The 23,314-nt window shown below is 54.9% G+C and overlaps 1 protein-coding gene across 1 annotated transcript in view; it reads left to right on the top strand.

Annotated features, from left to right (window-relative positions):
• Window positions 1–23,314, top strand: part of CAMK2A (calcium/calmodulin dependent protein kinase II alpha) — a 70,937-nt gene that overhangs the window by 45,904 nt on the left and 1,719 nt on the right. Inside the window, exons 13-17 of the mRNA XM_006150892.3 lie at window positions 1,601–1,641; window positions 7,341–7,389; window positions 14,916–14,991; window positions 17,387–17,481; window positions 22,909–23,137. Coding sequence (XP_006150954.1) covers window positions 1,601–1,641; window positions 7,341–7,389; window positions 14,916–14,991; window positions 17,387–17,481; window positions 22,909–23,137 — 490 coding nt within the window. The remainder of the gene's footprint in view (window positions 1–1,600; window positions 1,642–7,340; window positions 7,390–14,915; window positions 14,992–17,386; window positions 17,482–22,908; window positions 23,138–23,314) is intronic.

The raw sequence follows: 23,314 nt of genomic DNA, 5'->3' as shown, positions 1-23,314 counted from the left end.
AACCTCCAAGCGTGCTCCGTGGAACCAGAGACGCTTCAGACAATCTTTGGAATGGCTTTCTAGCACTTGGAAATCAGGGGATTTTTTTTTTTTTTGAGAGTTTTTTTGCCATAGGGTACGTGCGCTCGCCAGACAGACAGAGAGAGACAGAGAGACAGAAAGCGAGAAATCACCCCCCCAGGGGAAATGGCCACGCCGCAATCCCTTCTCCTCCATTCTCCTCTCGGGATCTTGGGTACGCATGCACACGCACCCGGTGTGAGTTTTAAGTCACCGGCTCCAGGATGCGAACCGTGGTCGACTACATGGGAGTCCAGCAACATAGCCATTACACTAACTGCTGGTCCTGAAATCAGGGGCTTTCATAGAACAACCGAGATTTCTGTTGGCTCTTAAAGATCAGGATCTGCGGCCTTGCTGAACCACAATCCTGTAACAGTGGCTGGAACTGAGAGGGGCTCTTGTTGAGGTTTGAGGGACAAGCACTCCCTCTGCCCACCCTCAATGCCCATAGAGAGTGGGCAGCCATTGCTGTCAACTGTGGGATCGAGAGGTCCCTCCTGCCCCTTGGTTTGTGATTGAGAAGCTGTAGCTGATGGCCTGGAAGGGGTCAGAGTAGAAATGTGGGGTGACTGGGAAGCTAGAGCAGCCGTGAGCCCCACCCCTCAGAGCCCCTGTGACATCAGTGTTCTGTGCCTCTACCCCAGCCCAACTGCTCCAGGCCACCAAGAGAAGGACGCATCATGGCTGCCACTTCCCAAACATCCCCCGCCTACTGCTCAAGTGCTGTGCTGAGTACCTCACAGACAGCTTGTCTCACTTAAGGCACTTCCTAAGGCCTGAAGCAGCCGGATGCCAGCATGGGCAGGACTGGGCATTCATGCCGTTTCCTGGCTGGTGCCCACTCCCAGGACTCTGGCCAGGAGGCCAGGAGGGAGGAAAGGGCCTCCCTGAAAGCTGGTGCTCTGCTTTGCTGGGCCCCCAAGGACACAGGCTGCCCCAGCGTGGGGCTCCAGAGTCTGAGGCTGGGGTGGCCTCTGCCGCCCGCAGAGCAAGGCGAAGGATGGGAGCTCTGGCCGGAGTGGGCCCCGCTGGGGGCATCTGCTTCTTGTCACTGGCGAGACGCAGCCTGCAGCTGTCCAGAGTGAGTAGGCAGGGCTGACACATGACCTCTGCAGCAGCGTGGGGCTAAAATTAGAGAGGACTGGGGGGAGGCAGCGTCCAGCCCCGGGCCAGGCGGCCGGGCCTCTGGGTTGGCCACCACCAGCACAGTGGTGACCAGGATCCAGAGGGAATCCCCAGGCTGAGACAGCAATCCCACGGTCTGGGGACATGTTGGACACCGCCCTCGACCCATGAAGCCAGAGGGTTACGCTTGAGATTGTCGAGAACCAGGGAGCCCTGGCCTGTCTGGGGGCCCTCGGCAGTGCCCGGGCTTCTGAGGAGGAAGAGGAAGAAGAGGAAGCGTGCCCAGGACTCCGGGCTGCTCTGGTTCCCGTGCATCTGCCCTCTGGCTGCCCGAGGATGCTGCTCTTCCTCACCCTGTGGGCCCTTGTGCCCTGCCTGGTGTTGCTAACCCTCTACTTTCTCTCCTCCACAGGGGGGAAGAGTGGAGGAAACAAGAAGAACGATGGTGTGAAGGTAAGTGCCCCGGGAGCCTGGCAGGACCTGTTCTGGCAGCTTTTCTGCCAACAGAGACCGGCTTTCAGGCCTGGGGCGAGACCCGGGCCTTGCTGATGGTGTTCTGGGCAGGCTCGGGTCACATCAGTGGCCAGACCATCCCTAAACCCACAGACCTGGGCTTCAGGGCCCCCCCCTCCTGTGATTGGGGGGGGGGGCGGTGGGGGGAAGGACAAAGAAGGGTGGGAGAGGCAGGTGACCTGGGGCTGGGGCAGCGCAAGGGAAGGGGCAGGTCCGAGGGGATGCTGTGGTTCTCCAGAGCTGGAGGACTAGTGAGCGTGAAGGTGCAAGGAGGGGCCGGAAATGGTCACGAGGGCTGACCTCCTTCCCGTGGACAGGTGGGCTGCCTTGGGCACCCGACCTGCTGCACCCCCTAGTCCAGCCCAGAGAGCCCTCGGAGGGTGGACAGCCACTCCTCTAGGCGTTGGAGTCCAGAGATACCCCTCCCTGCAGAGGCCCGCTGGTTCAATGCTAAGAATCCCTTCTCTCCCCACCCCACCAGACCTGCCCCACGCAGCCCCTGCTGCCCGAGCTACTCCCCTGCACACCCTGCCAGCCCCTCCCGCCCGTCTCTTCTCTCTTCTCCCTCTGCTCTCTGGGGCCTGGTCCCTGCTCTCTGCAGCTCCCCCTCCCTTGCCCCTCGATCACCTTGTGGGTTCTCATCTCTTGAGACCCTGCCTTCTTCTGGGTTCCAATCCCTGGCTGGCCGGAGCTCCAGGGCCAGGCTGTGCCCAGGGCATTGGAAGGTGTGGAATGCTGAATGAACACAGCCACCAGGTGTGCTGGTGGCTTCATGGCTTTGTTCATGGTGGCACTCACGGTCTCAGGCCGCTGGCTTTGGTCTGTCATGGGTTGCATGAGAGAGGGTCTGGGCTGGGTGCTCAAGACGAGGATCGGGCCTCCTGTCTGCCCACGGCCTTCTCTCAGCTTGAATTTCCCCGTCAATATAAGGGGTAGCATGTGGGCTTCCGGATCCTTTCCAAGGTGTCAGCTTTAAAACCAGATGAAGAAACCACAAACCCTATCTAGTCCCTCACCTTTCTCATCTTGGGTGCTTGAGAAATATGTAACTGGTTATCAAAGTGAATGCTTCTCAAACGGAACGCTTTGGTTCTTGAAGAGTTTGAATGTAAAGGTTCCGAGGAGGCTCCTCCAGCCCCAGCTGGAGTGGATTGGACACGGGAGGCAGAGTCCACGGCTTCTCATGCCCACCGTGACCAGAACAGCACCACATAACAGCCGTCACGTGGTCAGGAGAGCCTGGCGGGCTCACTGGTGGCTAGACTTGGCTGGTACTTCAGCTCCCTGAGCCTGTTTCCTCTTTCGTGCAGTGAGGTTAAAAGGGGTTCCCACTTCCAGAGCTATTAGTGAGGATTAACAAAGATGAAGTGCATTGAAAGCTTAGCACGTTGCTGGTGTGCGATGCGTGTTCATGGGATGCTAGTCAGAATTGTATTTTCCCTGTTTTTATATCAGACTTTCGGGTAAGATTTCTCTTAAAAACCATTTGGGAAAAAAAAAACAAAAACAAAAACCAAACCATTTGGAAACCATGGGCCTAAAGCCAACCCAATTTTTAAAGTTAACGTGTTCACCTCAGATCCTGCCATGACTCTAGCATTGCATTTTGTATTGCCTGAATTTTGGGTTACCCCTGAGCACCCCCTTCCCCAGAGCGAAAGGATAATGGAGGGGTGTGCAATGTTTGGAGAAGCTGAGGCCCTCTCTGGCCTGGATGTGTAGTCTGAGCTGGGGTGCTAGACCCCCTGGAGAAAGCTTTCTCCCTGACCCTGGTCTGGGGGATGTGAGGGCAGAGGTTCAAGCACTGGGCTGCTGTGGCCCAGGCTGGTAGAGGAGGAGGGGCAGAGGGAGAGGCTGCCCCATCTGCCTGGCTTTGTGACTGTGACTCTGGCAAAGGCTGATGAGCTGCCGGGTTTGGAGTCGGGAGGGATCCCTCTTGGGCTGGGTCTTGGGACATGGTTCTAACCTGACTCTTCTCCAGCACGGCCAGATGGTAGAGGCTGTCAGGATAGGGCAGCTCGTAGCATGGTGTAGGTCTGCTGGTCATGGCAGGGTTTTGCAGTGGGCCCAGTTGAACAAGTGCCACTGCTTCCTGCAGCACAGGGCAGACCCCGAGTGATGTCTCAAGGTGGCCTGGGCGTGGATGAAGAAAACACAAAGGCCTAACTGTCTCTGTGTAGTGCAGCATCCTTCCCACCCTTGGGATAGAGAGGGAGGCAGTCCAGCTGGAGGACAGGAGAAACCCAGAGTCCAGGCCCGGGTTGGGGTGAGCCTGGCCTGCCACACGTTGCTCCCTAGGGGAGTAGGGGGAGCAGTGAGGGGCGGGGTCCAGTTGTGTAGACAGTACAGGTGAAACAGGACCCGAAGTCAAGAAGCCAGGGGTCTGAGGCAGGGCCCTACCATTCACTCCCTTGGGGGACCAGGCTATTGGCCTGACATTTGCATGAGGGGAGCACAAATGCTGATTGTGGGGGGCTGTGAGAGGGTCACAACAGAGTGGCCTGGTGGAGCCACAGTATACTCCTTGAAGTGACGCCCACTCATCCAGAGGGGACATACCCATCCTCCTTAGCACTCGGACCAGGAGACACGGCGGTTCCATCTGGGGCCTAAGAGAAGAGCTGAACGGCTGAACACGCAGAGATAGGACACTCTCCTCCACTGGGGGGCTTTTCAGGTCTCTTCAAGGCTAACTTGACCCTACTCGGCTCCTGCTGTCCTTGCCAACCTAGGACCAGGCTTTTACACCTGGTTCAGAAAGATTCTGCTTTTGGTGAACCTTCCTTTTAAATCAAACTCCAAGTGCTGGTCAAGGTGGCATTATGAGCATCGTCGTCATTTGCGATTCAGGGAAACTGAGCCTGTCACCAAGTAGTGCCCTCCTCCCAGCCGTCCCGAGGCCTGGGCTTCAATGCAGCGGGGCCGGCTGCCCCTACCCCTCAACCCCACTCACTGCCCCTGTTGGTGTCCCATCCGTGCCGTCGTGACCTCTCTCCCCATGTCCCATCCTGTCACTGTGCGTCCGAACTTGATGCAGTCTCTGCTCTGTGTTCCCTCCTCGTGTCCGCCTGGAACCTCCTGGCCCCTGCGCGGCTCCTCAGGTTTCTGCTGACGGCTGAGCTGTGTGGGCCCGTCCCCCACTCACACACACTGTGCCTGGCCTGGCTCCAGCCAGGGAGTGAGGCCGACACTAGAAGGAGAGGGGAGGCGAGGAGAGAAGCAAGAGAGGGGACAAGAAAGAGAGAGAGGAGGGCAGGAAAGGAGTGGGGGTGCTGGCTGCAGGCTGCTGGCTGTGGAAGTCACACGTGCAGCCCGGCTAGGGTTGGGAGCATTTGTGCCCCGGCAGCACATGGGCCCTGGGGACATCCAGGGTGCCACCTCCCCTGCATCTGTGGAGGTCCTGGAGGGAGGTGCAGGATCCTAGGTTCTTGGCATGTAGAGGCTCACTGGACCTTGGAGTCAGAAAGCCCAGAATTAGAACCGAGACCTCAGGAACATCTGATGCTTCTCCATGGCAAAGGCCTACCCCGGGGCATCTCAGTCCCTTCTTTGCCCCCGTACAGCGTACCAGGGAGAGGGCCCCCCCAGGCTCTCAGATAGGGGCATCTGGGGTAGAATGAGCCTTTGAAGAAGGCTCAGGCTGTGGGTGTCTGGAAACCCGAGCAGAAGAAACAGCCCTGTAGTCAGGGCCTGGGTTCTAGCCTCGGCTCTGCTAGTAGCTTGCCCAGAGCCCTTGGGCAGGTCACTGGCCCTCTCTGGGCTCCGTGTCTTATCTGCATAATGCAAGTGTCACTTTTGACCTGCAACTTTCCATGAATGTGAGTCTTTAGGACTCCGAAAACTGAGTGAGGCAGAGGTGGTCTCCTTTTGTTCCTCTGGCCCCTTCCCTTGGTCCCACAGCCAATAAAGGGATGCTACAGATCCCCCCAGTACTAGGGCAGGCCAAAGGGCTGGTCCACAGGACTCACTTCCTGCTGTGCCTCAGTTTCTGTGTCAGCATAAAGAGGCTGATAGGCCAGTGACTGGGAATCCGTGAGCACGAGCAGGATTTCAAAGGCTGCCAAGAGAGCCGGCTTCTCTCCCTGGCCCTGCTTTAAAATCACCTGGGATACTGTTGAAAATGGAGACACCCAACCCCATCCAGACTGAGTTATCAGACTCCTCGGATGGGGACCTGGTTCTCTATATTTCTGACCAGTTTCCCAAGTGACCACGACACTCAACTGGCCGTGGGGTGTTCACAGCCGCCAGGCATGGGAGCCTAGGAAGAGACATCAGGCCTCATCTCCAGACCTTAGCATCCTTTGTTCAAGACCAGTGGGTTCTGGAGGCCTTGGGCAACCGGCATCAAAGAGCCAGGTGTAGTGGTAGCCCTGGTCCAAGGGAGGCTTGGCCTGGAGCGTGGTCGTCAGAGCGACAGGCCCAGGCAGCTGTGCGTGAGGGCCCAGAGCTTCAGGCTGAGGGGGCTGGCCCTGCCAGTCAGCTCTTACCGGTGGCCCTGACTCCTTGTCTCCATGCCAAGTTGGCAGAGGACCACCACCACCGAGGATGACCCTGAGGCCCATCCTCCTTCCAACCTCTCCTGTCGTTCTGCTCCCTGCCGTTTTCACGCTGTGTCTTTTCCTGTCCCATCTCTTCTCCTTGTTTTTCCAGAAAAGAAAGTCCAGTTCCAGCGTTCAGTTAATGGTGAGTGTCTGCCGTCTCCTAAACGCCGGTAAATGCTGGGTCTCGAACCCTTGCTCCTGCCTCATTCCTGCAGGCTGCACTGGGAACCTGGGGCGGGGAGAGGGTGCTCAGGGCGTGCTTGGTACGTGTGCCTTGTGTGACAACATGTGTGTTGTGTGTGCGTGTTGTTGGTGTGTTTCTGTTGACACCTCCAACTCAACAGCCCAGACCAGCAGGCCGACAGCAGACCTGAGACTTCCCTCGGTACGCAGGTGGATTCGAACCCAATCCTGCGTCCAGCCAGTGGCTTCTCGCTTCTCCCTGCTCCTCCGCTCTAGAACTCATCTCAGGGCTTGGTTTGTGCAGGTTGCGGTGAGGGCGGGGCTTGGTCTGGCCGAAGCAGCAGGTGCCGTCGAGGCCCCTCTTGAGCTTGTGCAAAGCTACCCAGGCCTGCCAGTGGCACAGGACCTCTGGCCCTGCAGCCGCCTAGGGGCTCCGGTGGTGGCATGGTGACCCACGTCCCTCTTCTGGTTCTGTTGCTGACTCACTCAGTTGTGTGGTTTCTCTCCCCTCTGCAAGGCCCCTGTCTCACACTGGCCCCTCTTTTCTCTTCCTCTCCTGCCAGTGTGTGTACCCCTTCCCCACTCTGTGGCCGCCATGGTGTCTCTCTGCTCCTTCACTTCCTCCTTGCCCCTTGAGCAGAAAGGACTCAAGAACTCCCCTCCACCCTTCCAGAAAGGCCAGGGTTCTCCTCAGCCCTCGCTTCCTCCTGCCCCTCCCCAGCTGCCTGCTGACCCAGGCCCTTACCCTCTTAGGCTGGAGAGTGACAGGGTTTCAGTGCAGCAGCGGGATGGCAGAGCCCGCGAGGACGACAGACGCCGGGCCGCATCGCCAGGCAGCCGGGCAGCCACCACTGGCCATGCTTCCCCCTGTGGCTAGGCTGGCCTCACCGCCTCCTGTGTTCTCTCTGGCAGGAATCTTCAGAGAGCACCAACACCACCATTGAGGACGAAGACACCAAAGGTAGGCAGGGGCCTGGCCTGGGCCCCCAGCCTTGCTGGTCACAGCCGGCAGGCCCTTCACCCACAGCTCCCCGCCTGAAAGGGCCCTAGTGCCAGCCTCGTGTCCTGCTCTCCTGGAGGGAGCCTCATTCAGGCTCCTTATAGACAGGACACACTGAGGGGTGTGGTTTTCCCACGTGGCGCGGGAACCACTGGTGGCCCCAGATGGGTTTCTCTTATTTTGGAGATTCTATATTTACTTCAGTGAGCAGCAGAGAGAAATGGAATGTACTCGACTCCTGGCGTAGATTTTCCTTGAGAAATGTTGAAGGTTTTTGTTTGGTTGGTTGGTTGAAGTGAGTTGATAGTTCCAACAGGAAGGTAAAGGAAGGGACAGCAAAACTCGGGGAGTTCAGTTGGCCAGCACGGGCAACACTGCCCAAAGCCAGCCGAAACTGCAGGGCCACTGGAAGGGGTGACTTACAGTGGCCCTCAAAAGCCCCCAGATGGACGAGTAGGCAAACCCCAGTGAGCTGTGACCACATGGTAGGAGAGGAAACAGCAAGGCTGTCATGGCTGCCTGTGACTAGTCCTGCTCCCAGCACTTGATCTGGACTCGCAATGGAGGCTCATGGCAGCCCTATGAACCTGGCACTGGGATAAACCCTATTCCACAGCTGAGGAATAGAACAGAGGGGTTGATAAATTGGCTCGTGGTCATGTGGCTTGTAAAGGGGGAGGGGATTAGGATTTGAACCCAGGCAGTCTGGCTCTAGAGCCTGGCTGGTACTGGTGCTCGGAGGCCTTGGTGTACAGAGAGAGCACTGAAGGCTTGGAGGAGGGAGCAGAGAGCTGGGGGGCAGTGATCCTCCACATGTTGGCAAGGTTCGCACCTGGCACCCAGCCCTCCTCGCTCCCCTGGACAGGAAGCCCAGTAAACTCGGGGCTCACACACTGGAGCATGTATCAGGGACACCTGGGAAGTCTCTGAAACAGAAAGACCTTCTTCTGGATGGCAGATACTTTGCCTTGAAAAGATTACAGCGATGAGAAAGAGCATTTTATTCTATCATACATATGTTTGCATAGTTGGGATGAAGGCTTTAGGGCAGTTTTCAGCATAGCAGACAACATACTTCCTGACCCTGCTAGAAGGGCCTGGAAAGTGGCCCCATCCCATGTGTGTGTCCCTTTCTGGTCACTTCCAACTGAGGGGTGGTGAGCACCTATCATCCTAGCCTGGCCCCCAGGCACATCTGGAATGGCACTAAGACCACCTCTACCAATACATCATCTTGAAGAAATCCCTGTTAGGGCCAAGTCAGTATTCTGTGTGCCTGTTCCCAGCTCTGGCCCTGATGCCACAGGTAAGAACATTCTAAGACATTCGCACGTCCCAATGGTAAGAGGTGGGCCTGGGATTCTGAGGAGATGACATGGCCTTGTAATTCTGGCCTCAGAGCAGATGGGGCCGTGGAGGTGATCGGGCTCTGCACTGCTATGAGTCCGTTTGCTGGGTGACCTTAACAACTCACTCAACTCTCTGGGCCTCTGTTTCCTTGACAGTAATAATAGTACCAACCTCAGAAAGCTGCTGTGCAGGCGAAATGAGAGGACGTGTATAAAGTGCATGTTGAGAGTTGGGTTTGCTAATTGTCTAATACATGTTAATTTCATTTTTTTTCAAACTGGAGTTAGTGGTTGAGTGACAGGAAGCCACGTAACATTTTCTTGGCACATCAGTTTTACTCAAAGATTGTTTTAAGATAAATGTTTATGGTAAACAGAAAGAAATATTGGGACTAAAAGGCGAATTTTGTATACACCATTGATGTGAAGTGGGAGCTGTCGAAGGCATTTTCCGCCTAGGGCAATGGCTTTGGCTGCACCCTGATGGCCCACATTTGTAATCACCTCTGCTTTAGAAATATCAGGGTGGGGCGATTGGCAAAGTCTTGGATTTTAGCTCATCTGTGCCCCTTTGCAAGGGGGGATCCAAGATTCAGAGGGGAGAAAGGGCATGCATGAATGATTAATGGCAGAATGGGGACCTGGGTCCCTGCCTCAGTTTCCCCACATGCACGAAAGCCCCAGAGATGCTGACTCAACTGGGAGCTTCTGCCCCTACTGGCAGGAGAGAGGCATGCCTACGCCTCCCTCCGCCTCTCCCGACCTCAGAGAACGTTTCCAGAGAACCATTTTCTGGTGTTAATTTGTTAAGTCTTCTTACTAAGTGAGAACAGCAGAGGATTTGAACCCAGGCAGTCTGGCTCTAGAGCCTGGCTGGTACTGGTGCTCGGAGGCCTTGGTGTACAGAGAGAGCACTGAAGGCTTGGAGGAGGGAGCAGAGAGCTGGGGGGCAGTGATCCTCCACATGTTGGCAAGGTTCGCACCTGGCACCCAGCCCTCCTCGCTCCCCTGGACAGGAAGCCCAGTAAACTCGGGGCTCACACACTGGAGCATGTATCAGGGACACCTGGGAAGTCTCTGAAACAGAAAGACCTTCTTCTGGATGGCAGATACTTTGCCTTGAAAAGATTACAGCGATGAGAAAGAGCATTTTATTCTATCATACATATGTTTGCATAGTTGGGATGAAGGCTTTAGGGCAGTTTTCAGCATAGCAGACAACATACTTCCTGACCCTGCTAGAAGGGCCTGGAAAGTGGCCCCATCCCATGTGTGTGTCCCTTTCTGGTCACTTCCAACTGAGGGGTGGTGAGCACCTATCATCCTAGCCTGGCCCCCAGGCACATCTGGAATGGCACTAAGACCACCTCTACCAATACATCATCTTGAAGAAATCCCTGTTAGGGCCAAGTCAGTATTCTGTGTGCCTGTTCCCAGCTCTGGCCCTGATGCCACAGGTAAGAACATTCTAAGACATTCGCACGTCCCAATGGTAAGAGGTGGGCCTGGGATTCTGAGGAGATGACATGGCCTTGTAATTCTGGCCTCAGAGCAGATGGGGCCGTGGAGGTGATCGGGCTCTGCACTGCTATGAGTCCGTTTGCTGGGTGACCTTAACAACTCACTCAACTCTCTGGGCCTCTGTTTCCTTGACAGTAATAATAGTACCAACCTCAGAAAGCTGCTGTGCAGGCGAAATGAGAGGACGTGTATAAAGTGCATGTTGAGAGTTGGGTTTGCTAATTGTCTAATACATGTTAATTTCATTTTTTTTCAAACTGGAGTTAGTGGTTGAGTGACAGGAAGCCACGTAACATTTTCTTGGCACATCAGTTTTACTCAAAGATTGTTTTAAGATAAATGTTTATGGTAAACAGAAAGAAATATTGGGACTAAAAGGCGAATTTTGTATACACCATTGATGTGAAGTGGGAGCTGTCGAAGGCATTTTCCGCCTAGGGCAATGGCTTTGGCTGCACCCTGATGGCCCACATTTGTAATCACCTCTGCTTTAGAAATATCAGGGTGGGGCGATTGGCAAAGTCTTGGATTTTAGCTCATCTGTGCCCCTTTGCAAGGGGGGATCCAAGATTCAGAGGGGAGAAAGGGCATGCATGAATGATTAATGGCAGAATGGGGACCTGGGTCCCTGCCTCAGTTTCCCCACATGCACGAAAGCCCCAGAGATGCTGACTCAACTGGGAGCTTCTGCCCCTACTGGCAGGAGAGAGGCATGCCTACGCCTCCCTCCGCCTCTCCCGACCTCAGAGAACGTTTCCAGAGAACCATTTTCTGGTGTTAATTTGTTAAGTCTTCTTACTAAGTGAGAACAGCAGCTGGTGAGGTGGACTCTGACCTAACATTAAAATTAATTAGAAATGTCATCCTCCAGGGAACATTGTCCCCTGAGGAAAGAAGGGGACATTAATATTTCATAGCACTGTTGGCTTAGTGCACAGGACTCTGGCCCTCTGAGCAGCACAGAGCTTTCCTGGCTCCCTCCCCACTCCCTACCTCCTCCTGGTCAGCTCCATGAAAAATTAACTTCCTCTCCAACCTAAAAAGCTGCTTGCGAATCAGAGCAGAAACTTCCTGGGAAATAGCAGTCAGGGATGCCCAGTCCGCGTCAGCCTGAATGCGCTGCGTGATCTCGTAAGAACGCCTTCACCTCTCGGAGGTCTCAGCTTTCCCGGTTGTAGGTGAATGACAGGTGAGCATGCCAGAGGTTGCTCCTGAGCAGTTGCCAGCTGGACCTCTTCCATAGAAAATGGGCTGCTGAAGGCATGGAAAGGACCCGGGCTGGACTTGTCCAGATCTTAGAAGCATCAGCCTCCAGCTCTTCTGTCCCAGAGAACAAAGCTAGAGAGATTCTTGCCCACCAGGCTTCAACTATTACCAAAATGTGGCGTCCTGAGTGATGGGAGGTACAGCCAGGTCGGGCACTGTCTCAGGGTGCATTAGATACAGCGTGCATTAATTGGGGGTTAGCATCGTGTGGAGGGGAGAGAGCGCGCCAGCCCAGACCTGGCATTCTGCATTATCCAGGCTACCTCTGAGACTGCACTCACACTCAGCATCCAGACAGTTCAAGGGCCTTTGCGGAGTAGATGCCAGCCTGAGTCAGGAACTGGACACCACATTTAGGAGGCCCTGAGCCCTGAGAAGCGATGACTAGGGCAGAGGAGGTCATAGAGGCTGAAGGAGCAAGTGCCTGTTTCTTGGCCCCAAGAATTACCATGCATGTTGGCAAGTGAAGGAAGAGCAGCCTAGAAGCAGGGGCTTTTGGGAAGATGGATTTCCATTGACGGGAGGAGGACAAGCAGTGAGAGCTGTTCTTCAGTGCAGGTGGACTTGACCCACCGGGTGCAAGCCCTACAGTTTCAACCAAGATTGAGCCACACATACAGATCAGACTTCTGGGGCGGCTCCCTGCCCTGGCTAGAGACCCAAGGCCATCCTTGGGAGGAACTGCCAGTTTGGAGATTTCCAGATGATTAAAGCCACAGCTCTCACTTACGGAGCGCCAGGCACTGCTCTAAATGCATTACATCACACACTGCTATTTACATGAATGCGTTGATATAAAGAGCTTGGAAGAGCAGCTGGCTTTTAGGACTTGTGTTAGCTATTTCCACTGTTGTATTCTTAACTCAGTCCTCAGGAACAGCTCTGCAAGGTAAGTGCTATTAGTATCTCTATTATACATGTGGGGACACTGAGGTATGGGGACATTCCCTTGCCCAAGGTCACACAGCTATTGAGTGGCACTGTCAGAATCCCAACCTAGGGAGTCTGGCTACAGAATCCATGCCTTCCATCTATTTGCTGAGATGGTAGTGAGCAGCAGCTTGCAGGAGGTGGGGCACTGAGCAGGGTTCATTGAATGGTAAGCAGGAAAGGTCTTACAATCCAGGCAGAGAAGTCAGGGAGGTGGTGCAGAGGCCACAGCTCTGCGGGAACACGTGGGCTTCTCCTGGGTCATCACCCCCTGAGTCCATGTGGCAGTGGCTCTAATGAGGTGGCTCCTGGCAGGAGCTGGCTTCTTCCCGTCCTCAGTTTCTAGCTTCTGTGAAGGGAGATTGCAGGCTCAGAGCTCCTCGGGACAGAGACCACCAGATGACCTAAGCAATTCCAGAAAAGACAGTAGCTGTGGACTCTGGTTGGGAGCCATCCATTCACTCATTCGTTCACTCACTCACTCACTCACTCAACATGCCTGGGCCAGGCAAGGCCCCAGAGAGACAGGGCCCATAACCTCTGTGTGAGCTGGTGGCACACATGGTCTGAAGGTAGACTTATTCCCAGCCCGGGCGACTCTGATTGGAGCCGGGAGAGATGGAATTAACATGGTGGCAACTGATGCCGACTATCATTGCTCTGTGCCGAGGGCTGTGCTGGGCAGGGGCAGGGCAGCAGGAGCCGCATGCTCCAGTGGAGCAAACGATTTAGCTTCACAGTTTGCTTGCATGTGACATGGAAGTGAGGTGTGTTGTGAGGCTCGGAGACGCCACAAGCTAAGCACACAGCACACAGCCCGCCACGCGCACTCAGGTGCTCCATGGTGAAGGCCTGCGGAGCCAGGCCTGCTCTGGGCTCAAGGGACACAGTGGACTAAGGGAAACCACAGCCCAGGCCCCCCAGGGCTCACATTAGACTTGGTGGATAGACGAGCATGGACCAAGCAGCTGTGTGGGTTAGTGGTGTGACAGGGAGCCAGGCTCTGCCCGGTGTGTCCTTTGAGCAAGTCACCACACTCGCTGGGTCTCAGTTTCCCCAGTAGTTTGAGGGCTGAGTCCCTAGCCTCCAAGGATTCTTCCAACCCAGATGTTCTTTCATTCTGTTCCTCTGGGCCCACAGTGAGCTCACGGCGTGGGGCGAGAAAAGGGGTAGGTAGGACCTCTGTCAGGCCTCCCTGAGAAATGCTGAGGCCTGGCCTGAACATCCTCCCAGCAAAGTGTCTAACTGGAGCCAAGACTGCTCCAGGGCCAACGAGCTGGCTGAGTCTGATGCTAAGCTCGAGCTGGGGCAGGAGAGGAAGAGGACCTGGCCCTGCAAAACCGAGGGAGGATGCTGTTAGGCTCTGCTGGGAACCCGGACATCTAGCTTCAAATTCCTTCACTCTGAGGTTTGGTCACCTCATGTGAAAATGGAGGACACTGGCCTACCTCCTGGGGCATCTGTGAGCAGCAGAGGAAGCTGGCCCTGGTGGGGTGGGAGTGTGAAGGGGCTACAGGAAACGGCTGTACTCCTGGCGTGCACCTGCTATGTGCCAGGCTTTGGTCCAAGTGCTCTGTGTCCATCACATCATCCCGCCCTCACAGCAGCCCTCGGAGGAGGGCGCCATTGTCTCCATCTGAAAGCCCGGCACACGGCCTGTGGCCCACAGCTGCAGAGCTTGTGAGGACCTGGCTGGAATTCAGGTCATCTGTCTGGGACTGAAGCCTGGGCCCTTTCCATGACATGTTCCACGCCAAATGAACGAGAGGCGGTGCTGTTCCCATTTTACAGATGGGGAAACGGAGGCTCAGAACATCACATATTGAATAAGAAAACTGGCGTTTTACTCTCTACCAAAAAGACCAGCTGTGTGTGGTGGTGTCGTGGTTTTCAGTGTCAAACAGGCCAGTCTCAGCAACTGGGATTCATTAGAAAGTTCTGAGTCGGCACCTGATTTCTATGGGAACTCAAATGGAACAAAAAACCTCACCCAGGCTCACGGGTAGGTAAGCCCTAGGGTTCCTTAGAGGCCCCAGTTTGGGCCATGGCAAGCCCCTGCAGTTGGTCCAGTTTCAATTCATATAACTAAGGTGACTGGGGTGAAAACGTGGGCTCAGAGTCTGGATGTCCTGATGCAGGATTTTCGGAGGCGAAGGCTGCAACTGAGAAACTGGCTCTGCTTTTTGGAGTTGAGGTCACACCTTTTTTTTTTTTTTGCCTATCTGGGCCTCAGTTTCATTTTCTGTGAAATGGGAGCAACGATGCCTCTCTGAGGGACAACGAAGGGAGAAGTGAGGTCCCCCACCCGTGGGCCTCAGATCCCAGCACAGGGTCTGGCACGCGGAAGGACTCAGGCGCTGGGAGTCGCTGCCGTTACTCTCTCTGTTATCACTGTTGTCTGTGTCCCCTCCTGCCTTACAGTGCGGAAACAGGAGATTATAAAAGTGACAGAGCAGCTGATTGAAGCCATAAGCAATGGAGATTTTGAGTCCTACACGTGAGTCGGCTGGGCTCATTCTGAATGTCCTGCCTGCGTCGTTGTTCACGGGGTGCTGATGGCTAACTTTGGGGGCCCTCGTCTCTGACCCTCACTCACTGGCTCTGCATGTGCTGTGACTCAGGCTGCTTTGCATTGGGGGTGACGCTTACACTTACCCCTTGGTTGCCAGCACTCTCTGCAGCACGTCCTCTTCCTTCTGTCCTCACCCCTCACGTCTTGTTCCCCAGGAGGAACTTCGACACCACTCCTTTGCGTCTCCAAGGAAGCAGGGGTGGTGCCCAGCACGGTGTGGGCTTCCTTCCTCCGGAGATGAGCTGGGAAGGAGGGGGAGTCAGGCCTTCCTCAGCCCTGCCCTGTGAATTTGAGTCCTCACTGGCCTGTGACCTCAGATGGACAGGAGCAAGCCAAGATCCAGAGGGAGTGTATCTTCAGTGAGCAGGGCTGAGGCGAAGTGCCCCAGATCTTCTGCAGAATACGACAGGATGCACAAAAATAACAGAAAATGAAACAGCCAGGATGAGACATCCCATACACACCTGGGCCAGCCTTTGGGGTCAGCTTCCTGCACGGGCTGAGCAAGCGCGCCCCCTGGTGGCCTGGTTGTCCCACTCATGTTTTCTGGTGTGGTCCAGAAGCAGGCCCTGGGTGGGCCCCAGGAAGAGCGACTATTCTGGACTGAGGCCAGTGCTATGAAGGCCCTACACGTGGTTTGTGGTGGATGAAGGGCACCAGCTAAGGCAGGCTGCTCTCGCCGGCCTGGTTGAAGTGAGTTGGGAATAGTCAGGCCAGGATTTGTTCTTCGGGCAGCCTGTTCCTGGTTTCCACTGTGCCCAAGAGCTACCGTTTGCCTCCTAAAGGCTTGGCAGGCCAGGCGCATCCTAGCTGTGGGAGTGTTTTCAGCAGCAGGGGATGCAAAGCTCCTGGAGAGTCACTGATTCTCTCTGGAGGAACGAGGAGCTTGGAAGGCACTTGTGTGACACTGGGGCTGGCATGTTTGTGTGTGTGTGTGTGCATGCACTTGTACACATGTGTGCACGCTCGCAGCAATGTGCACAAGGAGTATGCACAGGCATGTGTGCACATATGTACCTGGTGCTGCATAAAAGCATGGAGACAGGCTGTTAGGTTGGACTTGCAGCCAGTCCCAGGGAGTGTTAAGTTGGAGTGTACCATGACAGTGACTCTGGAAGGGCACAATCAGGGAGCAAGAGGTAGCTCCCAAGTACCACAGTACCATTTCTGGGGGCCCTAGAAGCTCCCTTACCCTCTGCAGTGTCACCCTCTGCCATCTGTAGCCTACTAGAGACAATGACCCTGGGGGCGCCAGACTGGCCCTGTGTAACCCTGAGTAGGCCCTCATCCCACTGAGCCTTGGTTTCCTCTATGCAATGGAGTTGGAGCAGGTGGTCTCGAGGTCCCTTCATTCTAGGAAGCAGGAGCACTGGATACCTCCAGGAGGGGCTTCTTCAGTGGGGTGCTCCATCTCCTACATGCTCAGCCCTCGGACCCCCAGCCTTGGACGATTCTGGAGCTGGAACAGTCTAGAGCAGCTCCCGTTTGGTCTGAGCATGGCTTAATCCTCCTGGAACATTTGGGTTCCTGAGTGGAGAAATGAGTTATCTGGAGTCACCCAAACAGGCAGGACAGTGCACCCCGCTAGGCTCTGTCCGGCTCAGACAATGCAGGACCTGAACCCCTGGGCTGGGAGCTTGCTTACCCCAGGGCATATCCTATCCATCGCTTCTGTCAGTGGGTCCATGTGGTGCCACCTGAGATCTCAGAGGCCTCAGGATGCCGCAGGCAGTGTGTTCCCTGCCCCTGCCTGGCTGTCTGATTCTCCAGGAGACCAAGACCAGGAAGGGAGCCCCGAGCTGAGAGTACCCAGCTGCATTTGCTGAGTGCCTCCTGGGCCAGGCCCTGGGCCTCAGCTGATGCTACCTTCCCCATCTAACAAAAGGCGAAATGGGCTTGCAGTCAGGGCTGTGGCTAACAATAGGGCGTCTTTGTTCAAATGAGCAAAGTGTGTCTCCCCCCCCTCCCCCAGCATAGTGTGGTGAGCAAGAAAGTCATTTTATGCAAAGGAAGAGGTGGCCCTTCACCCCTGGGAAGATGCATTGGGGCAACATCCCCTGAGGACCCACTGCCCTGGGTCAGAGGTGCAACGTGGAGAGAAGAGAATGGCTGGAAAGAGGTTAAGTCACTTGCTTTGGGTCTCTTATCCATGAAGTGTGACAGTTCCAGGACCCAACCCCAGACTTCCCAGTCAGCAGTGCCCCACATTCAGTCTGCAGCGATGCTGTGGGGTGGGTGAGCCATTCCCATGTCCAGGCTCACCCTCCAAGGGCCGGTGAGCAGCTGCCTCAGCCCCTCTCCTCCGGCTTCCTTTCCCCAGGAAGATGTGCGACCCTGGGATGACGGCCTTCGAACCTGAGGCCCTGGGGAACCTGGTCGAGGGCCTGGACTTCCATCGATTCTATTTTGAAAACCGTGAGCAATCCCTTCTCTCTGGGGTGCCTGTTGTCTGCTCTCGTTCCATGTCCTGCCAGATGGCACAGCAAGGTGACTGGCAGGGCCCCCCCGGGGCGGCTCAGTAGAGAGGAGGATCCCTGTGGACAGGGATTAGTACCCTCTTGGTTCCCTCTCCTAACCTGGCCTGCCTGCCAGCTGTCCCTCCTGTGAGATGGGTGGGGGTTCCCAGAGGCCAAGTCCTCCCCCTCTCCTGCCCAGACCCTAGAAGGGGCCTGAGGACAGCCTTTATGCCCACTTGGTAGTGAAGGGAGCCTTTTCACTTTTCATACCCGCGAGTCACCCCTCTGGATGACTGCAGCCAATGCAACCCCAGCTGGTCATGAGCTGGCTGTTATGCAAGTGTCCCTCATGGGTGGGCAGCTTGGGAAAGAGGACAGTGAGCTCACACTGCTGTGCCCTGCCTGTTTGTCGAGGTCTCTGTCCTGCATGTCTGTCCTTCCTGGACCTCTCTGCAAGAGAGACTATAGCAGCTTTGCACCCAGGGGCTGCCAGGGGGCCAGGCCAGGCTTGACCCAGGCTGCTTCCTGCCTCTGTCTGTGTCCCACCGAGGCCAGGGGTCAACAGGGCTGAACTCAAGGGCACACAGGTTAGAATCATGCAGTGGAGGACCAGGAGGAAGGACCCAAAGGAAAGGGTGTGTTCTACCAAGGTCGAGTATGGATTTCAGGGTACGCAGGCCCCACTGTGAACTGCAGTGAGGAAAGCCTTTCAACACTCTGGCTCTGTCAAGGGCACCCAAAGGCTAAGTTGGGTGCCAGCCTGTCTTCAGTGCCTCTCTGATACACCCCAATTTTCTTGTTCATCGAAAAGGGAATGAATCTCATGCTTGGCTCTCACAGGCAGGAGCCTGAGCAAGGGTTACGGTACTTCATTTTGTTCTCACTGGACTTATTAAAAATGTATTCTGTGATACTGATTGCTCTTTAATGGGTGTGCTAGAAAGGCTCTTTTAAATAAGTAAATAAAGGCTCAGCCACGGTAGCACACCTTGCTAAGAACTGCTCCACAAGCTGGGACCGCGTGGGAGGCCCAGGTTCCATTCCTAGCCCAACAGGAAGACCAGGCTCTGTGTTGTGTGCCTGTAATCCCGGTGCCTCAGGGGGACTGAGGCAGGAAGGGTCATGATAGGGCAAAAACCTGTCTGAAAGAATGATGATAATAATAATAATAAAATTCACATGCATATATTTGTAAAGTGAATCGATTCAGGGAAACATCCCGAAGTAAGTGTAGGTAGCACTTACGTGTGGTACTTCAATGACTAAGGTAGGCTCTAGTCCAAGTCTTCGCCATGTAGAAGGGGAAACCGAGGCCCAGAGAGGGGAAGTGACTTGTGCAAAGGACTCCAGAAAGCCGGCGGCAGGACCTGGACCCAACTCACATCAGGGCTTCCCTTCCTTGCCCCACCCGCCCCTGTCGTCTGCACAGTGTCAGCCTCCAGCTGGCTGACTCCTCTCCTGGCCTGCACCCTCTCCACCTGAATGTTATGGGTACAGAGGCTCAAGGCACCCTCAAGAAAAGTTGTGAAGAAGGAAGCTATATCTTCCTTCCATCTTTTCCTTTAATAAGTCAAACTAGGGACCAGTAGATGGCATAGCGGTTACATTGCTGGACTCCCACATGGCCAACCACAGGTCGAGTCCTGGACCCAGTGGCTTCAAAATCACACTGAATGCATGTGCGTGTGTGCCCAAGGTCCTGGGAGGAGAATGGAGGAGAAGGGATTGCGGCGTGGCCACCCCACCACCAAGGGGGGGGGGGCTGATTTCTCACTTTCCCTCTTACTGTCTCTCTCTCTCTCTGTCTCTCTCTGGCGAGCACATGCACCCTAACGCAAAAACCTTTCAAAAAATAAATAAGTCAACTAATTATCCAAGCTAACAATGGAAATTGAACTCTCACGTGAAGAGAGATGACTGGACCCTATAGGTCCCTGTCACTGTGAAGCTCCCTCACTGGTCACTGCGGACACCATTACACAGTCTGTCCTCTGGGGGCGCTGTTTCTCCAGTGCGAACTCTAAACAGAGAAGGTCAGACAGCCCTTGTCCTGCCTCATTTTAGTGTTCTGGTCCCCCTCTCCTGCCTCTGCACCACACACACACACACACACACACACACACGCGTGCACGCTGCCTGGGACATTAGGTTTAAACACCTGGAAGGGCAAACCCAGAGTAACTATATGCCCTAAATCCCCCCCTCCACTGTGTACCTTTCCCTGCTGAGGACCTGGCCCTGTCTTCCACCCTATCCATAAGGGCTCAAATGGAAGAGACACCATGTTAGGGGACATTTCTTTACAAATGCCCCTCAGAACCCCAATAGCAGCAAGGCCCAGTCCCCTTGACTGTGCTAACTCTGTTTAGGGCACGTAGGCATTGTCCTGATTCAGTCTCACCTGAAGATGACTTACTTCAGGTCCCACTGTAGTTCTTTCAGGAACTGAGCTACTTTGGCACAAGTCAGCTTGGTTCTCGGGCCCTCAGCTTCCATATGAGCTAAACAGACACCTTGAGATCGATGCTCTGTGTGCCTCCTACTCTGGACACTGTCAGGGATCCTACAGAGGCCGCCTCCGATTTTGTAGGTGAGGGGCCAGCAAGGGGGTGCTGGACTCCCACCTGGCCGACTGCAGTTCAAGTCTTGCACCCAGTGGCTTGAAAATTATGCCAGTCCCACATGCATGCGTGCCCCAAATCCGAAGAGAATGGAGGAAAAGGGATTGTGGCATGGCCCTGGGTAGGGAGTGATTCTCACTTTTTCTCTCTCCAATGAGAGCATGTGCCCAATGACAAAAATTTTAAAAATGAAAAATAAAATATGGGGCCAGCAGTTGGCGTAATGGCAGTGTCGCTGGACTTCCATGTAGTCAACTGCAGTTCGAGTCCCAAACCCAGTGGCTTAAACTCATGCCAGGCACATGTGAGTGCATGCCTAAGATCCCGAGAGAATGGAGGAAAAGGGATTGCGGCATGGCCATCCCCCCTGGGGGTGATTTCTCACTTTCTGGGCCTCTGTTTCTCTCTGTCTTTCTGGCGAGCACACACACCCTATAGCAAAAAACCTCTGGAAAAAAAAAAACAATTAATAATAATAAAATTAATTTTGTACTTGAGCCACTGGGGAACCTCTGACCCCTTAGGTCATCCCTAAGCCTGCGATGCTAAAACTACGTTCTTTATGTCTAAAAGCCCAGAATTCTAGGTCTGTTATTCTATGTGTCTAGGACTTGGTGGTTTTGAGTCTCTTACCCTAACCCTGGACATGGTTGCATCATAATTTTGGGGGCAGGTACTAGTGAATGTTTTCTGCAGTCTTGGTGGTGGCAAGGAAAGCATTTTACATTTTGCAGGAAGTAAGTAGTTCACAAATCTGGCTTGGCATCAGAAACAGGCAGCAGGGAGAGAAAGGGAGATTTTTGTTTGTTTTAGTTTGGTTGGTTTTTGTTTGTTTGTTTGTTTTTAGTTTGCTATAGGGTGCATGCACCTACCAGAGAGAGAGAGAGAGAGAGTGAGAAATCACCCCCCAGGGAGGACAATCCCTTCTCCATTCTTCTCTCAGGATTCTGGGCATGCATGCATATACATCCAGCCTGATTTTCAAGCTGCAGGGTCTGGGACTTGAACCACATAGTCAATCATGTGGGATCCAACCACCTTAACCTCCATGCCACCTGATGTCCTGCTTTTCTTTTCTTTATTCACAATAGGGTGTGTGCTCATAAGAGTGCACCCATGAGAAAGGGAGAGAGAGGGAGAGGGAGTAGGTAAGACATGCACATGCCACGATCCCCTTCCTCCCATCCTCCAGCCCGCCGCCTCCTGGACACCCACCTGTGCCCAGCCTGTTTCAGGCTGACCAGCCAGGGATTTGAACTGCAGTCGCCATGTGGAACCTGGCGTCCTGAGTAGCACATTACCCCTGCACCATGGAGTTGGCTCCTCCAATCTCCTTTGCTAGCCATGAAAAATTAGTTTGATTTATTAAAGGAAATAATGGAAGGGAGCTTTTAATATTACAGATTCTGGAACTAGAATCTCTAAGTATGGAACTAAAAAAATTTGTCTTTTAACTCAGCTGTCCATGGGATTCGGACTTGCTTCGGGGCTCCACTAAGGGCAACATTCTTCTCAAGCCTGAGACCCCATGACTGCTTTCCAAGGCTCCAGCATCCCTGTCTTCTCTGTGCCTTTGTTAGGTATCTTGAGGAAAAACTTGGGAGTGTCTAGCACCCACATAATACTGACAGGAGTGGTGGCTTGTGCTCCACATGCGGGAGTTGGCTTCAGATCCCCCACCAGTCCTGGGGTGATGACAGGAGCTGTGCGTTTCTCTCACTCTGGACCTTTCCACGGCCTTGTGCCTGGACCACCAGCTCCAGCCTCCAAACCGCAAGGTTCTAAGAGCCCACACTTCTAATGTCCCCCAAGTTTCTGTAGTTTCATATGTAGTGGTAGAATAGAGGAGGCACATGGGGTGCCCCTGGCCACATCTGGACAGCAGCTATGGTTTGTGGGGTCTACAGGCTGTTTTAAATTCGAATTCGGTGCCAATCAGTAAAACGGAGCTGTTTTTTTTTTGGGGGGGGGGAGTGGTTTTTGCTATAGGGCGCATGCGCTCGCCAGACAGACAGAGAGAGACAGAGAGACAGAAAGCGAGAAATCACTCCCCAGGGGGGATGGTCACGCCGCAATTCCTTCTCCTCCATTCTCCTCTCGGGATCCTGGGCATGCACGCACACGCACCCGGCATGAGTTTTAAGCCACCGAGTCCGGAACGCGAACCGCGGTCGACTACGTGGGAGTCCAGTGACAGCCATTACGCTAACTGCTGGTTCCCAACGAGGCACTTTCATATAAGAATCCAGACTTCCAGATTCTCTGGAAAACCCAGGTGTAGCAGCACGGTCCCACTTACAGAGCAACCCCAGGGAAGCTGTGTGCAGGGAGCGGCCTTAGGATGGGACAGTGTCTGCTCACCCCATTCCCATCACTCCCCACTGTCTCCCTCACCCGGAGGCAAAGGGTCAGCTGTCATTCAGCTTGGTTCTCTCGTTTAGCGCCAGCCTGATCTCCATGGAGCTCTGGGGTAGGCTCGTCTGGCTCTGTGCTGTGTGTCTGAGAGGGCGAGATTCGCCAGCTCCATTGCGCTGTGTTAAAACACCTCGGCTGTCTGGTAGTCACTGTGTCTAAGCTGCGATGCCATGGCCTGGTTATCCAGAAGCGCCACCTTGATCCCTGGTAGCTGATTCCTGTTCCAGAGGCTCCCTCTGACAAATGAGGCAGGCCCCGGAGCAGAGGGTTGCTGGGGGCTGAGAAAGTGAGGGAAATGAGGCTGGAGGCCCCCAGTCGCATCTCCTCTGCCCTCCCGTCCCTGCATCCAGTGTGGTCCCGGAACAGCAAGCCTGTGCACACCACCATCCTGAACCCTCACATCCACCTGATGGGCGACGAGTCGGCCTGCATTGCCTACATCCGCATCACACAGTACCTGGACGCCGGCGGCATCCCCCGCACCGCCCAGTCGGAGGAGACCCGCGTCTGGCACCGCCGGGATGGCAAATGGCAGATCGTCCACTTCCACAGATCCGGGGCACCCTCCGTCCTGCCCCAGTAAGAGTCCCTCCTTCCACACTCCGGGGTAACCTAACGGAACAGGGGTGTCAGCCTGGAGGGGTCTGTGGGGAAGCTGGCTGCCTCCTCAGTCCTCGGAGGGGCTGCAGAGTGGGTGGGGTGACCCCAGGAAGGAGACCGGCTGGCAGGTCCAGGAGAGTTGACCAGGAGTCACGG

Source organism: Tupaia chinensis, unplaced genomic scaffold (assembly GCF_000334495.1).
Source record: "Tupaia chinensis unplaced genomic scaffold, TupChi_1.0 Scaffold000303_1, whole genome shotgun sequence".
Classification (NCBI taxonomy): domain Eukaryota; kingdom Metazoa; phylum Chordata; class Mammalia; order Scandentia; family Tupaiidae; genus Tupaia; species Tupaia belangeri.
Note: the sequence above shows the minus strand (reverse complement) of the source record. Positions and strands in the feature narration are given on the sequence as shown.